Source organism: Chinchilla lanigera, unplaced genomic scaffold (assembly GCF_000276665.1).
Source record: "Chinchilla lanigera isolate Chin_1 unplaced genomic scaffold, ChiLan1.0 scaffold00037, whole genome shotgun sequence".
In the NCBI taxonomy this organism is placed as follows: domain Eukaryota; kingdom Metazoa; phylum Chordata; class Mammalia; order Rodentia; family Chinchillidae; genus Chinchilla; species Chinchilla lanigera.
The window spans coordinates 13,297,144-13,314,045 of NW_004955438.1; the positions used below are offsets into that span (position 1 = coordinate 13,297,144).

General features: G+C 38.7%; 1 protein-coding gene across 3 annotated transcripts in view; it reads right to left on the minus strand.

Moving 5' to 3' along the window:
• Positions 1–16,902, minus strand: part of Rps6ka5 (ribosomal protein S6 kinase, 90kDa, polypeptide 5) — a 173,630-nt gene that overhangs the window by 78,693 nt on the left and 78,035 nt on the right. For 2 of the 3 annotated variants that reach the window (XM_013517243.1, XM_005390286.2), the window contains one exon: positions 13,746–13,964. The exons of the other annotated variant lie outside the window; for it this stretch is intronic. In XM_013517243.1, the coding sequence (XP_013372697.1) occupies positions 13,746–13,964 (219 nt within the window). The remainder of the gene's footprint in view (positions 1–13,745; positions 13,965–16,902) is intronic. 3 annotated transcript variants of the gene reach the window in all.

The following is a 16,902-nucleotide window of genomic DNA, read 5'->3' on the forward strand; positions in this document are numbered from 1 at the left end:
GAATGTCACTGTTTTGGAGAAAGTACACCCTGTCATCTTGTTCCACAGGGCTCCAGTCGGAAGCCCGAAGAGTGGTATGAAACTGCTCACTGCCTTGAGTCTAGGAAGGCTGGCAAAAACTGTCTGAATGAAGCCCTATTGGAGAAGCTTCTCCTGACTTACTTTTTAAATGAAACTTACCCTGACACAATTTTAAACTTAGAAAAGCTCCCTACTCCTAAATACTTCAATGAGGCACTGCCTAAGATATTCTCTCATGTAACTACATACAATTATCAATATCAGAACCTTTAACTGTTCTAAAAATACTATTCTCTAACCTATATTCCCTATTCCAATTTTGTCATCTGCCTAATTATGCTCGTTGTAGCTACTTTTTTCCAGTCCAGGATCTAGTTCAAGATCACAAAGTACATTAGAAATCATTTGTACTTTTTCTGAAACTTTTTGTTCTTCTCGATCTGGGTATCTTTGAAGAGAATAGGCCTGCAATTATGTGGAGCAACCGTTCATACGTTTTCTCAGGATTAGATACACATTACAAATTCCTGGAACAAATATTAATGAAATCATCTTACCTTTCTTAAACCATATCAGAAACTATGGACATTCATTTTCCCAGCACTGGTAACTTGGATCACATCATTAACATAGAATCATTCAGGTAGTGTCTGCCATGTTTCTCTGCAGTAAAGTTACTATGTTTTCCTTCTTTAATAATCAACTGGCAAATTGTGGGAAGATAAATTGAGACTGTAAAAATATCTTGTTCTCATCAAACTATCACTTATTTTAGCATCAAGTGATTTTCTCAATCATTCCTTTGCTATGTTAGCATTCTTTCACAAGAAAGACCTTTCCCGTCACCCTCATTTATTGTACTTTCCTAATTTCTAGCACAAAATTTTCTGTCACTTTGTACTTTTTCAGGCTTTATTTTAATAAGGCCAATGCTGATGATTACTATCACTGTACTAATAAGCACTTTATATACGTGATTCCATTTAAGCCAGGTAAATGGGACAGCGAAGGGCCTGAAAAGTTAAGTGTAGGGTCTAGGGTCCTGTGGCTAGGAAATATTGGAATGCAGAGCTGAAGTCAAGTTAGTATTCTATGAGACTCGGGAAAGATAAACGCATAATTGTAGAGGAGTATACAGATTATTTAGGTTGGCTGGAGCACAACAGTAGGACAGTGGGAGGGAAACAACAGTAGGAGAGTGTTATGGCTGATAACAGATCGTTTTGAAAGCTCAACTATGGAGTTCAGACTATATCATCTTTTTTTTTTTTGGCTCTTTGAGACAGGATCTCACTATGCAGTTCAGGCTGGCCTTGAACTCACTTTGTAGCCCAGCCTGGCCTCCAACTCGCAGGGATCCTCCTGCCTCAGCCTCCCAAGTGCCAGGATTATAGGCGCACGCCACCACACCCAGCATATATCATCTGTAAGTAAGTGGAAGTCACTGGGAGACTTTATGCAGTGATACATCCCACTTATGGCTATGTGGTAGGATGTTTCATTAAACAGTAACATAAAGGACAAATTGGAAAGGATCAAGAGGCCAAAAGTAGACATTAAAACTGTTTTTTTAAAAGTAGACATTAAAACTCATTTTTTTGCTATTAAAAGTGAAGCTGATTTTCCTGACATACCAAAGAAATCAACACATGTGGGCTAAAATGTGTGTAGAAATAAAGTCATACGGTTCCTCCCATGCCAGCCACATGGTCTTAGGCACCTCTGTGACATAAGTAACAATCCATCCCTTAAAGGGTTGCTCACAAGGAATGAAAGTGATAATGTGTGGTAAATACTAAGAGTGGTCCCTGATACCAAAGTAAGTATGTCCTACAACATCTAAATATTATAGTAAGAAACATTTGCCACCTTAGCCTTTGTGGTCCTGGATACAGGAGTCTAGGATATTCTACTCTACACACAAGCTTCATTTGTATGGACATTCTCATTCTTACAATAACTAGAACAGTAACAATTTTTTTTATACACAGGTATTTCACTCAGGCAGGTACAGCATGGTAGATCTCATTCTTAAAATTAAATAGTCGAGTCAAAATGGAATTAGATATTCAATTTTAATAAATGCCACCAATTTTTGATAACTACTTTCTTTAAAAAGGCTGAAGCCATTTATATCCCACACCAACAATCAATGAATGATTTAGAAAACACTCTAACACTTGCTGTCAATATATCAAATTTTGTCAGTCTAATAGGCAGTCTCAAGATAGAGAGAATTTTAAGGTACAGGAGAGAGGGGAGGGGAAGAAAATTTGAGTTTGCCATAACTGGACCTGATATGTTTTCAGAGAAGCAGGACAAATCACCTCAGAGAGAGAAAGACAGTGATGGAGCTGTAGGTGTGAGAAGCAGTGGAGGTGGGAAAGCTCATAAGTAGTTCAACAGGATTGAAATGTTTCACCCTTCACAAAGTTCTGCTGAGAATGTCAGCAGGAATTTCGGTCAGACACGGGAGACACGTTTTGTTGGTGGACGAGGAAAGCGACTACAGTGTCAGGTGAGGAGGAAGGTAAGAGGGCGAGCAAGAGCCCTTGACATGGCAGATTAGTAAGGATGCACACGGAACCCAAGTGATATGGCAAAGAGCAACAGGAAAGGCTGGGTCCAGTGAAGATCAAAGAACCTCTCAGGGAGCATGCAAAAGGGGGAAACAAGATCACAGTCACAGAAATCTGAAGGTGAGGTCTTAGAGGTGCTACTGGTTGGACTGATAAGGCCCAGTATGCAGCTACACTTTGAATGGGTAATGTGAAGTAAAAGTCAACATGACAGAGGTCAAAGAGGTTTGGCTTGGTACTCAATTAGTTATCAGTATTGTACTAAAATTGTGGAAGATGACAGAAGGAAACCAGAGGAAATGGAAACCAATCCTGGTAAGTCACAGGAAAGGCAAACGTGTCCTAAGACTCAGTTAACTACAGGACTGAGGGGAGGTTACGTATAGAAAAGGTCATGCAAAAGCAAAACTCTGTTGAGAAATAATTTTTTAAAATGATGTTGAACCGTCATCACTTTGTTGAGTACAAGATGCAGAACATGAAGATGAATGGTCTTCTGTGAAAGGGGAGCAACCAGGGAAGGAACAGCCTCTGCAGACAGGGTTTGGCTTAAGAGGAAAGGACAAAGCACACTCGGTTACAACTGAGGGTGTTTGTGCACACAGGGCTACTCACACAGCACAAAAGAAAGTTAGCAGATGATGAGGGAGAGCAGGCTGTGTAAGTAGGCAGAGAACAGAGTAAAATTTCCAAAGGGATAAAATGTCTCAAAGCGCCTACATAGTAGATGCACAAAAGTGAAGCTTTATAGTGAGTACAACTTCACCTCCCTACCACCACCAAAATCTGAAGTTAAAAATAATCTCTCTCTTTTTTTTTTTTTTTTCCCTTTTTTTGAGACAGGGTCTTGCTACACAGTTCAGGCTGGCCTTGAGCTCACTGTGTAGCCCAGGCTGGACTCAAACTCGAAACCATCCTCCCGAGTGCTGGGATTACAGGTGTGCGCCACCATGCCTGGCTAAAAAAATAATCTCATGTTACTGAAGTCTGAATACAGTCCTCATATTACTTTTCAGTCCTCATATTACTTTTCGGCTGCTCTTTGCAAATTAAAGGAAAGAATATTTCTAGAAGAGCAAAGTGAGACTGGCATAAGACCCACCCCTGTTGAAAAGTACTGAGCCCCTCAGTATTAAGGCACTGGATTTGGGGGGCAGTTCATTAAACAGGAAAGGCTGATACCTTAATCACCTGTGGACTGTGCCTATCACTACTATGCAACTTGCTCAAGGTCAATCAGTAAGCCACAAAGCTGTAATTAAAATCCAAATCCATCTCACTACAGGATCTGAAGTCTCCTCCTGATCTGACCTTACCACTGGGCTGCTCTGCTTCACCCTTGCCTGTTTAGTAGTTCCAGAGTGCTCCACATGCCTTCCTGACTTCAGGATGTCACACACGCTGGGGGAATCCCTGTGCTCGAGTGTTCTTTCCTATTCCCTCTGTTTGCTCAGCTAAGGACTAATTTTGTTGGGAGTCATAGTTTAAATGTCACTTTTCCAAGAAGGTCTTCTCTGATAAGCACGATTAGATTTAGGTCTTTTTATTATACTTACGTTCTCGTTAGTACCCTTCATATTTCATACACTTATTTCAAGGGTAATTATTCAGTGGTGTACTACTTTAAATGTCTATTTCTCTTTTAAAATATAAGGCCTCAAGGACAAAAATCTGGCCTACATATCTTACTAGATCTAAGCATGACATGTAGTAAGCAGGTAAATATTTGTAGAGTGAATAAAAACTTAAATTGTCAATAACTTGTTATCTCTCATACCAATATTTCAAAGAATGCTCTAGGAAACCTACATGATAAACATACAGAAATTGAAGTCATATAATTTTCAGAGGATTCATCACTCAGTCCCCCCGCTGTTGATTTCTGGTAAGAGGCTCTTGTGTCTCTAACACAGGCTATTAGGCTAGGTACTGAGGAAAAGGGCTTCATTTACAAGTTTGTGTGAAGTGCGTATCTTACTACTTCTCAAGCAACAGACTTTTACCAATGAGCAGTTATTTCAGTATTGCGGTGCATCAATATGTTCTTTCAGAAAGTGTTTTAAAATCGTAAAGTTTCTGTGTCAGATTCTTTATTGTTCCTTACAGATTGTTTTCCTAATTTACCAGAACTATACTCTTTTATTTTAGGCCACACTTTTGTCATATTAGGGGCATAATTTTTATCTTATTTCAGTGATACCTAATTTTATGCAGGCATTTAACAACAACGAACAGATTTTATTGTACTGTTAAACTCAATCATACTTGGTGATAGATACAGAATAGCACACTATACATGTGTATATGTGTGTTCTTGTGTCTGTGTGGGGAAGATTAGAGGATAGAAGTATGTAGCTTTTAAATTAGTAAATTTGTTTTCTAGAACAGCGAATTACTCCTGAGATTTCAAATAGAAGGTGTCCACAAAATTTCCAAGATTTTAGCAATTCACTCAAACAAAAGCACTCACATAATACTAACAATGTTTTATGGGATTAACAGTAAAAAGGGCACCTGATTTGAACCAATATTACTACTTTTAAGCACAGACTATTTGCATTGGTTTATTTCAAAACAAAAGATCAGGTGCTTAAGATCACTTGTAGGTATTGACAAAAACTTTTTCTACTTGCATTATTAAAGTAAGTGGTGAGATGCCCTTGTTTTAAAGCAGCAAGAACCCAACAAATTCTCTTTGTCAAAGATGAACACACATTATTACTTCCAGATAGAAAAGGGTTTCGGCTCCTTACACTTCTGCACTTAATTTAACGTTAAAGCAGAAATTGCTCCACTTTCCTGTATTCTACCTGCTTCTGGAGGAACTGAAATCCACTGCCGACCCTGAGCACATTACTGCTGGAAACCGCAGAAACAGCCTCCAGCGCACTCCCTGAGGAAGAAGATGCACAAGGAGAACCATGGGGTGGGCAGTGAGCCTCCTCAGGGTCTTTGTCACGAACTCTTCTTGTGCCAGCCGTGTGAGGGAGAGAAAGCAGCAGAGCTGACAGGCAGAAATCCTACATCTCCTGCTTTCACGTAAGTGGCCCTGTTATGCTTTCAGTCTCCAAATACCTATAGCTCCTAGTACTAACTCTGACCTCTAGACAGCTAACTTTTCTCTCTGTCTCTGATTTAGAACATCCTCCTCTTGTGGTTCTTCTTTCAGTGGCACCTTCCTGCTCATTAAAATCATGGTGAAGCTCAGAAGCTATGTATGTACATATGTTTGTATCTGTCTGCCTGTCTGTCTGTCTTGTGAATTACTCAGATTTGCTTCAAAGCAAGGAAGTTCATGCAGTTACTACCTGTTCTGTCACACTATTGAGTGCACTGTAGTATGAACCATTCTGTTGCCATCTCAGTAAATAGCGTCACCTCTGCAATTTCTGACATGAAACTAATAATCAAAAGTGAAACTTAAATGCTTTAAATACCTTTTAATTTCTATTGAAATGGTGGCTCATGATGACAGAGCTGTCTAAGAGACTGGGTAGCATTCCCAGTTGAGAATGATCCTTGGCATCACCTTTATAAATACCTTTGTGATTTGCTTCTTTAATATCTTATGAATTCTACTGATTAATCTGACAGCTTATTACAGTCATAGATCAGCTGGTGTTTTGACAAAATCACCACTAATAAAGATTGTTGAAATAAACGAGTTCTGAAAAAGGGACACAGAGATAGAGAAGATGGGAAGATATTTTTATGTATCACCTGCAACAACATACAGGTACAGAAAAAAGTTACAAAAGGAGAAGTGGTCTCTATATTACAGGATTTAGAAATATGAAGAAAAAGTCCATCAAATCCATATAATGTGATGAGATATAAATTAAAACAGAACCTTAAAAGATTTTAATGCTGTAGAATTTTTTAAAGAACAAAAAACATGATTTATAACAAATGGGTGTAGAGCACAGTTCAACAAATTATAGTCTGGAGGCCAAATCTAGTCCATTCTTGTTTCTATGAATAACATTTTATTGGATGCCGCCAAACTTACTCTCACTGTTGTCCATGGTCAAAGAGACCTTAAGGCCTGTAAAGCCTAAAATATTTACCATGTGGCCCTTTACTGGTCAGAAAAAAGTCCTGCCCACTGATTGAGAGGATGGCAGAATATAAATGAACAGAAACACAAAGCATGTGGGAAAACAGAAATGCAAACTCAGTTCCGTAAGAAAGCCTAGAAATGCTAGTCTACTCTGTAACTAGCTACTAAAAACAAATGTCACGAGTAGGGATCTCACAAGATACTACTATCATAATTATCATTTGGAGAACCTGTGCCAATCAAGAATATTTTATCCCAGTGGAATAAACCCTGTCAGAAGTAGTCAATAGGGAACCATGAATGCCAAAAGAAGCTGATGCCAGCCTAGGCCTTACTCTTTATTACAGCTCCCACAACATCTTTAAAAAATGGCAAGGATAACTGCAGACCTCCATGACCTACTCCTTCAATAAAAGTAAAAGGCAAAAAACCAGCAAACACCCAAAACAACATGTCATGGAGCAGGCTAAGCAGGAATAGGGCAAAAAATCAGCACCGTGGGAAGGTAAGAAAATGCAGTAATATAGCAGTATGTAAAGTTAATGTACATAATTTAATAACTTTCAGCTGGAAGATACAGTTGAAGAGAATGACAAAATATATAAGATTAATTTAACAAGAGGTATGGGTAAGAGGAGAATGTTAAAAATCATTGGAGGTTTTAGAAGTAGATTTGAACAGGCAAAGACATACCATGTTCTTGAACAGGCTAATCAATGTCATAAAAATGGCAGTTCTCCCCCAAATTAATTTTTAGCTTAAAGCCATCCCAACAAAAACACTCAAGCCAGTTTTCTTTCTCCATGAAGTAGACAATTTGATTCAAAAGTTCAAGTTGAAAAAATAAATCAACAGGAAGAACCTTCCACAAAATAGCAATGAGTAACAAGTAAGTGGCCTTGCCAGATAATAAAAAATATTGTAGGACCTTGGCAAATTAAAACAATATGATCTTGATGCATGAGTCAACACACTAAACAGATAAGAAAATGAAACAATTAGAATCAACATGTATGAGAATTTCACAGATGAAAAAGGCACTACCTCAAGTCAGACTAAACAAAGACTTCTTGCTAAATAGTGCTGGGAAACTAGCCATTTGAAAATATTTAAATTGGATCCTTAGTTCATATCAACCAAAGAAAAATTCCACTTCAATCAAAGTTCCCAATACAAAAATAAAACTATGCAAGTAGTAAAGAGAAAAAAATTCAGTGAATTCGTTTGTGAACTTAGAGTAGGGGGGAGGTCTTGTAACTATGACTAAAATCTATAAGCTATAAAAATAATTTAAAAATGAATTCTACTATATGTAGACTTAAATTTTTACATGGTAAAGTATCAAAGTTTAAAAAAAGTGGAGCACAGGGATATATTTACAATGGATATCATGAATGGTTACTCTAAGAGCTTTTAGAAACTGAAAAGATCATAAACAGACAATTACCTAAATAGTACAAACAGCCCAAGCATACAAAAGATGTTCAGCCTAATAGGAAGAAAGAAAGAAAGAACGAACAAACGAAAGAAAGAACAAACGAAAGAAAGAAAGAAAGAAAAAGAAAGAAAGAAAAAAAGAAAGGGGAAGGGAAAAGAAGAAGGGAGGGAGAGGGGAGGGAGGGAGGGAGGAAGGGGGGAGGGGAGAAAGAAAGAAAGAGAAAGAAAGAAAGAAAAAGAAAGAAAAATAGATTAACTCAATAACATACTACTGGTCTAAGAGACAGGTAACTATCCAGAGCTCAGACAATACACTCGTCGGAGAAATGTACTCTCAGACAGCGGTGGCAGGAGAGTAAAATGGTACAACTCCTATGGGAGGATGCGTGGCAAAATTACAAGTGGTAAAAATACAGACCAAAAAAATTCCCTTCCAGGACTCAAACCCACAGGTTGTTTTTCTATGCAAGTGGAAAATGACAGACAGATGTTCTAGTTAGATACTGAAGCATCATCATAAGATGAAATCAGAAATCAGGCACAGTGGTGCGTGCCTGTAATCTCAGCAACTTGGGAGACCGAGGCAAGAGTATCACAACTTTGAGGCCAACCTGCACAACTTAAGATCCTATCTCAAAATAAAATTTTAGAAAAGGAGAGGTGAGAGGCAGTCTGGGGATGTGGTCTCAGGGGTAGAGTGCTTGTCGAGCATGTGCCAGGTCCTGGATTCAATCCCCAGTACTATGGGGGTGGGGGGAAGGAGAGATTAGAAACAACCACCCAAGGATCCAGTCATAGGGTAAGAGTTAAATACATAATGGAATGGAGCACTATGCAGGAATTAAAAAAACCAAGGAAGATCTTTATGAATTGATATGAAGTTCATAGGTTCTGTTAAATTATAACCATATGTAACATTATGTGAAAATCATAATGTGTTGAAAACCCATACAGAATACTTGTATTTCTCAGGGAAAAAAGTAATATAATAATAAAGGGATCAAGCTATCATCTATGTAACCTAGTCTTAGCACTATTAATTGGGAACAAGCAGATACTAGATTTCTTATAATTTTTTTAAAAGTAGGAAAATTTATTGGGAAAAGGAATGGGGAATAGGAATGGGAAATAGGAAAAGCTCCTGAGAGACAAGACGGGTCCCGAATGGGTTGTCAACAAGCCCACTTCTGAAAGGAAGTTTTACAGAGCAAAATCATGAGGTGGATACATCGTGGGTCAAAATTGTGATCAACCAGTAAGATTGTGAGTATAGGTTACTTAGGTAATATATTGATCCAATGGTAGCAAGGGCATATGGGTGACATCATTAACCTTGGTTAATAATCTATAGTCTTGGTCTTCTCTTTAGTTTTAGTTCTAGTTTTAGTCTTAGTGGTCTTAGTCTTAGTGGATGGGAGAGGATGGCCCACTCCTAATGAGATAATGGGAAATCTCCAAAGGGTGGTACCAATTATCCCAAGCCTGGGTTCATTCCTTAGGGAAGTGTGCAAATCTAACCATTAAGACTTTACTCTTCTTCAGATGCACCTCCAGCCACAGTTTTGATGTGTTCTCATCTCCTGTACTGACTCCCTTGAGGGCCCAGCCCTGTCTGCCTACTATATTCCTACCTAACTTAGCTGTCTATAATATTCCCTCCTCTGAAGGGGTATCCCTAACTGATACAGGAAAGGGGGTATAGTTTCCATCTAGCTGCTTCAAGCTGAGAAGGGTCAGTGGAAACCACAGTTAGGGCCCTTCTCCAGACAGCTAACCTAATGGGCCTTAGAAGTCATGTGGCAGTTTAGCAATTATAAACTCCCTTTACAAGGTCTATCTAGTAGATCCTGGATAAAGGAGTCTGGCACATTTGTCGCTGGTTCCACCTGCATGAACGCTTGGAGTTTGGTAGGCTCCAGGCAAGAATAAACAAATTTTCCAAGAAATTAAACATGTATAATCAAAATATGAGCACCAGAATGGAAAGGCAGGTTGGAGAAAGAGCCATGTCCAGACTGCTCTTAGATGGGATAGCAACTCTTGGCACTTAGAGCCCTCCACTAATGGAGGTTATCTGCAAGTCTGATACTTCTTGTCGTAAGTCCTTCTAGCTTCATCTGTAAGAAGACAGAGCATTTGGTGGTCTTGAAGGACAATTTTAGCTAAGGAATTTAAAGACTCTTGCTGAGCTTTTATAGATCCCACTGTAGTTTTTCTTTAATGTAGCACAGCAGTGGTCAGCTACTGCTATAGCTGGAAACCACCAGAAGGGGTCAGTGAATGGAGCCCCTTTTTATATCTAGCTTTTGTTACTACGGTTTTGTTTTCATACATCTTTTGGTTATAGTTTTCTGCTGAGTGTTTAAGGCCAAGTTAAAGTGAGACCTGTGTTGATCAAAATTAGGTTTCTTATAAGAAATACACAATTTCACCTATGGTATATTCCAGCCCCAAATGCTTAATTTCAATCTATCAAGTCTTCAAATCTATCTTCTCAATTATTAGAATTCAGCAGAGGTAAGAAAAAGCTAAAAGACTCTACAATGACACAACCAAGTAAGTATTCCTAGTTTGCATAAACCAGTTGGCCAGGCCTACTGCTGTATGCACCTGCAGTTCTCGTACTTAGGAAGCTTCGTACTTCGTGAGGCACGAAGATTGCTTGAATGCAGGAGTTTGTGAACAGTCTGGACAATGCAGTGTGTCCCCCAAAAATCCTCCAAGAAACAAAACATGAAAAAGAAAAATAAATTGTAAACGCTAATTATATGACCATTTGTGAAGTCTGAATATGGGTTTATGTGATAGATGGCCACAGTTTCTTGCAGTTCCCCTCAAAACATGAACACAGGTGGTCAGGTATTAGCAGGGAGGCTGTGACCTCAGGACTTGGTCTCAGGGGCCTTGCAGCCTCCACCTTTGCCCTCTTGACAATCTTAATAAGCTGCACTCAGACCACCAGGCTATGAAGAAGCTGATCTATGGTACTGGAGGATGAAAGGCCATGTGTAGAGAGTACAGAGATGGCCCAGCCAGCAGTCAGGTCTGAGAATAAAACCAGCTTGATCCTCTCACCCACCTAACTTGCTGCTTTAACACCATGTGGATAAGCCTGGGCTATGCCAGCAACCATGAGAAAATGAATTATTATTTTAACTACTAAATTTTAGTAGTTTGTTATACAACTACAATTTTTTTTTTTTTCAGAGACATTTCTTGCTTTGTGGTTCAGGCTGACCTTGAAATCACTATGTAGCCTAGGATGGCCTTGAACTCATAGCGATCTTCCTGCCTCAGCCTCCCAAGTGCTAGAATTACAGGAGTGTGCCACCATGCCCGGCTCTATTTAGCTATAAATTTTGTAGATGGGGATTAAATGAAATTAAAATTTACTAGCTGGGAAAGACAGATGTCATTAATTGAAAAAAACCTGATTACAAATAGTATGTACAAGACACTCTCATTTTGATAAACCATACAGGTACACAGTCATACAGAAAATATCTAGTAGGATAAATACTATTAACATACATATATATTCAGCTTATGACAATGTCATGTTCCAATAAGCCCATGGTAAGTTAAGAATATAAGTTGGAAATGCAATTAATATACCTAACATGACATCCTAGCACACAGTGCACTAACAGTCTCAGTGGTGATTGTGGAAATAACTGGGAGCTGCACCTCCTCTCACCACCCAGCATCAAGAAGACTGGACTTCATTTCACTAGTCTGAGAAAAGATCAAAATTCTAAATCTGAAGTACGACTTCTACTGAATGTGTTATTGCTCTCACACTATCTTAAAGGTGAAAAATGCTAAGTCAAACCAACTTCCATCATGGACTATTGTAATAAGGGAAACTCTGTGTAATGAAATTATGTTTTTATTTTCTACATCTTTATATACACATATGGTACTTTTGCAGTAATAGAGTATTTTTTATACTATGTCACTCATTTTAAAAACAAAGTATGGGGCCAGGGATATAGCTTAGCAGCACAGTGCCTGCCCGGCAAGCACGAGGTCCTTAAGTTCAAGCCCCAGTACCAATAAAATAAAATAAAATAAAAACAAAGTCTGTAAGTGCTACGGAGTATCTAGCAAAGTATTTGGAAAAATGGCTCACTCTGCATTAGAATGCTGCAAACAATAAGTGAAGCAGAAAAATAATTTATAATCAAGTCCTGTTCTAAATTTCTGAAAAGGTTTCTTCTTTTAAGTTGAAAACAACTGCCATGCACATGTACAAAGAGAAATTGTGTCAAGTAAGTCTATGTGGGCAGAAGGGCATGTTTTCTACAGCACTGCCACTTGTTACCAAATGAATATGCTGTCTGGGCCACAATGAATTCTTGAGCTGGCACAGATGGGTTTTCCTGTTTTGTTCTGTACTTGCTTATCTTATGGACCACTGATAAAGAGTGAAAAAAGTCAGTAACATACAGCAAATATATGCAAGAGGTAAAATGAAGGCCAAATGGTTCTATTCATTGAAACCAGGTATTAACATTAATAGGGACAGGACAGGAAAGATGTTTCCTATATATAGACATACAGATGGAACTAGGATTTCACAATGAGCCTGAAGTGTAACTCCACGGCTGGAAAAGAGAATGCAAATGCAGGTATCATTAAATGAAAATGTAACTTCCCAAATGAGATCATTTAATACAATTGGCAAATTTATATGAAAAATTTGTTTGTACTGCTACTAATAAAAGAATGGAGGGAGCAATATTTGGCCAATAAAAATCAGACTTTGGAATGAGTCAGACCCAAGTCTCAATCTTGATTTACAAGGTTATGCAAGATTTGTAACTTCAGGACGTGCAGCCTCCAGATGAGAGGGTCCTGCGGTACTACAAGGGTCACAGATCCTACGGTTAACTCAGCAGAAGGATGGGCATACTACAGGCACTCAAGAACAGTTCATGCTTCCAGAGCAGGATGTGAAACTCCAGCTTATCTGAGTCTCACTACAATATTAGGAGAGAATTATAATACAGACATACAAATTAACAAGGAACATGAAATATTCAACGATGGCAAAGCATAATACTAGAAGCACTGCCATTTACTTCGTGAAGGAACAGAAAATTGTGCAACTTCTCTACAAAACTGTCTGGCAACGTATGTTGAGGACTTTCCTAAAGATCACAAACAACAGTCCAACCAGGAAAGGAACAGATTGAGAAAGTGGCTATGTGGGAAAAGGGAGTTGACTGATCAGTGGCTGCTCCCTTTGTTTACGGGCTTTCCGACTGGAAGTGAAGTCATTGTGTTCCTTTCTATTTTTACCATTATTGGTTTCCATAACTGTCCCCTTGTCAGCCCAAACCTGTACATTCCTGAGAATTCCTAAAGTAGAAATCATGGCCCACTTCACCATTCAGCTCCTTGCAATGGAGTAATGATAACTGTTTCTTACGATTAACAATGGAGTGTGGAATAGAAGCACAGAGCTTCTCCATCTTGGACAGTCTCAAACCCAGACAATGTACAGTGTTCAAGGAAAGAGAAGAACAATAATTAAAACATTTCATTTCTTCTAAAGCTGAAGTATGTTGCCCTTTGAGAGAGTTACAACTCAAGACCCGAGAAAAAATGTTCTCATAAAAAGCATGACAACAACTGACACCTACCTAAGATGAGATGAAGTTTAGTTTCTGTCTGGAAGGCGTAGTGCAATGTCACCAAAAATGGCGACTGCCTAATGTGCTCCAGGACTTGTCGCTCTGTCCTCGTATGCTCTGTGGTTTTGGCCTTTTGAACAATTGTTGCCTTTTTCAAAACTTTCATGGCATACAACTTTCCAGCATCATGACCACTTATTTTACGAACTAGAAACACCTTTCCATAAGCTGAAAATGAAAAGAAAAAAATAAAATGGATTAAAACACTATCTAGGCAGAGTAGTAATCTATGGAAGTAAAAATTCATATAATGTACAAGAAATACTCAAAAGAAAACATATCCTTCAGACTGTTTCATATGGTTCTTTCATAAAGTTCTTCAACTTCACACCACATGTATTTCTAAGTCTAGCACTCAGTATTGACATATGTAGCAATATTATGCTTTTACTCTTTAAATTTTATTCTCTCCTCAATATTTTTAGCTGTAGAAAACTAGCTGTTATTATGGTCAGCTAGCCACAATCTAATTCTGGAACAACTAGGACATTTTAGACATCAGATAAAACTCCCCCACCCCCCCTCTATATATATGTATATATATCCTATTAATGCAAAAAATGAAGACAGTTATTAATAAGAATCTCATACACATGTATAAGTCAAGTACCTCAACTATTTCTCCATACTTACCAAAAAAAAGGAAAAAAGCCTAAAGCAACATAAGCTAACATTATATAAAGGAAATCTTTGGTCTTAATAAACATTAAAAGATCCTAAATTGCAAGCAATATACAGAAGCTCCTTTATGTCTCTGGGCAGCAATTCATGGCTGACTGGGTGAAGCTCAGCACACTTTTCATAAGTGAGGGCTCTGTTGGGCACATTCCTGTACGTGGTGCCAATCCCCCAGGTGGAAGGATTAGAGCCTTGCGGGCACCACGCCTCACTGGGCAGAGCAGGTTTCTGTATTTATTTTCCCTGAGGAAAGGGGCAGGGCAGGAAGATGTGGAAGGAAAAGGGAGGAGGAAGGGCAGGCTCACCATACTAAATACTGTGGGAGGGAAGAGATAAGTCCCTAATTTATATCCACAAGGTATAAATTCTCTAGTTAATCCTTTGAAAAATGCCTCTTAAAATGGCTAAGCAAACTTCCACTTTGGAAATGAGCTGCTTTAAGGTCTTGGGGGAGCTCATTGGTAGAACACTTGCTTGGTATGCATGAGGCCCTGAGTTCAATTCCAACACCAAAAAAAAAAAAAAAAAAAGTTGAATGTTTTAATCAGACCAGTCTTGAGTGTTCTGTTTTGAGCCAGACCACTCCATCCACAGCCTGTATTCATACCTCTACAGTATTCGGCATGTAATTCTATTATAATGCACCCATCAGAGTAAGAGCTTTATGGGAAGGGCTCTTATACTCTGTATGTTATTCAGTTCAGTACTGTGGGAACTGAACTGTACCAACGCATGATAGGCCACAGATCAGTGCTAGCTTGTACTAAGCCCAAGGAGGAGAGCCCGCACTTGTTAAGGACTTGCCTCTGCCAGACTCTTTACACATACCGATTCACTTACTCTCACCACAGTCAGCAAAGTTAGCAGGTTTAGCAATTCTAATTCACAGATGAGGGAACAGGTTCAGAATTGAGAAGGAATTGGCGAAAAGATTGGGGCAAAAGGCAGAACTGATGTGAAAACAAGAAGTGTGACTCCAGGGACCACACTGCTAACCACAGTAAAATTAATTAAATAAAAAGGACTGCAGTAAATATACTGAACATGTTCTGGAACAGAGAAAAAGTTCACAAGTGTTTGTATCTTAGCTCACTGTAAATATGTATAATAATTGTAGTGAGACCTCAGAAAGTCATGCAGCAGTGAACAGAAAAGGAAACAATAACTTTCAGAACCTAATACATCAATTTAAAATATAACAACAAAAACAATGTATCTGTCTACAACAAGGAAATGAAGCTAGACAATATTCCAATAAGGCATATGTATCTTCCACCAAAGAAAGCTCCTCTAGAAATGGGGGAGAAAGGAAAGTCCTCTACAGTCAGCCTTGAGCATTTGTGTTCCTTACACATGCAAGGGACCGACTCTAAACTTCTCTTCTGCCAGATTCCAATTTCCAGAATGTGGTGGTACTTAGAAGAATGGAATCTATCCATCCTTTCAAATGTAGAAATTCTTGCTATGACGTCATTGAAACATGGCTGTTCAGCTTCCTCCCAGCACTGCCCTTTTTTATGTTTCTGCACAAGTGCTGGCCATGTGACAGACCTCTGGATGTTAGCACCTAACAGTGCAATACTCCTCAGGTATTTCAGAAATACATTAACTCATTCAGTTCTTGAAACACCCTTATGAGGAATGGGACAATCATCTCCATTTTACAAATGAAAATACGGAAGTGCGGAAAGGTTAGCTTGCTGCCCAAGATCCTATCTGCCTTTCAGCTGAACCCTGGGCACATACTCTTAGCTGTGCCCCTGCTGCCTCCCTTAAGTGAATGACCTACCAGTAAAGAAAGAAGAAGCTGGGCACAAAGAGAAGTCACCGAACAAATGAGGTGTTCGGCAGTGAAAGGACCCACTGCCACAACTTCTAAGTCAAAGGTTTTGCAAAATAATCCATTTGATTGGTGAGGGTCTCTGAAATGATAGAAAATGTTCCTTATATTGAGTGGAAACATCTGTTTGAAATCTTTACCATTGGTCCTTCTATACTCTCGGGACTTAATACTACTCTTCTATAAGATCATTTTAAAAAAATATTTAAAAAATGAACACACGCCTTTCAGTTCTTACTCCTTAAGCCAATCTTAAACTAATGTGATTTAGAGACCTCTGACCATGAGCAGGCTTGCTGATGTGCTCTGTGTGCTAGTAAAATTTTTCTTTGATTTCTTCCCTGTTTCTTTGAAAAATGTTTTATTTTACTTCAAATAATCATAAGGCAGGACTAGATATTAATGTGCATCAGTCAAATAATACAAAAGCATTCTTACTGCTGTGTAACACTCTACAAGGTCAGATAATAGACACTCATTCTCCTTGCCACATGATGACGTCTAGAAGTTCGTCGATAATGTAAATTAATAATCATATATGCTGCCAATACAATTATATTCATCTATCTGAAAATGTCAGGGGAAAAA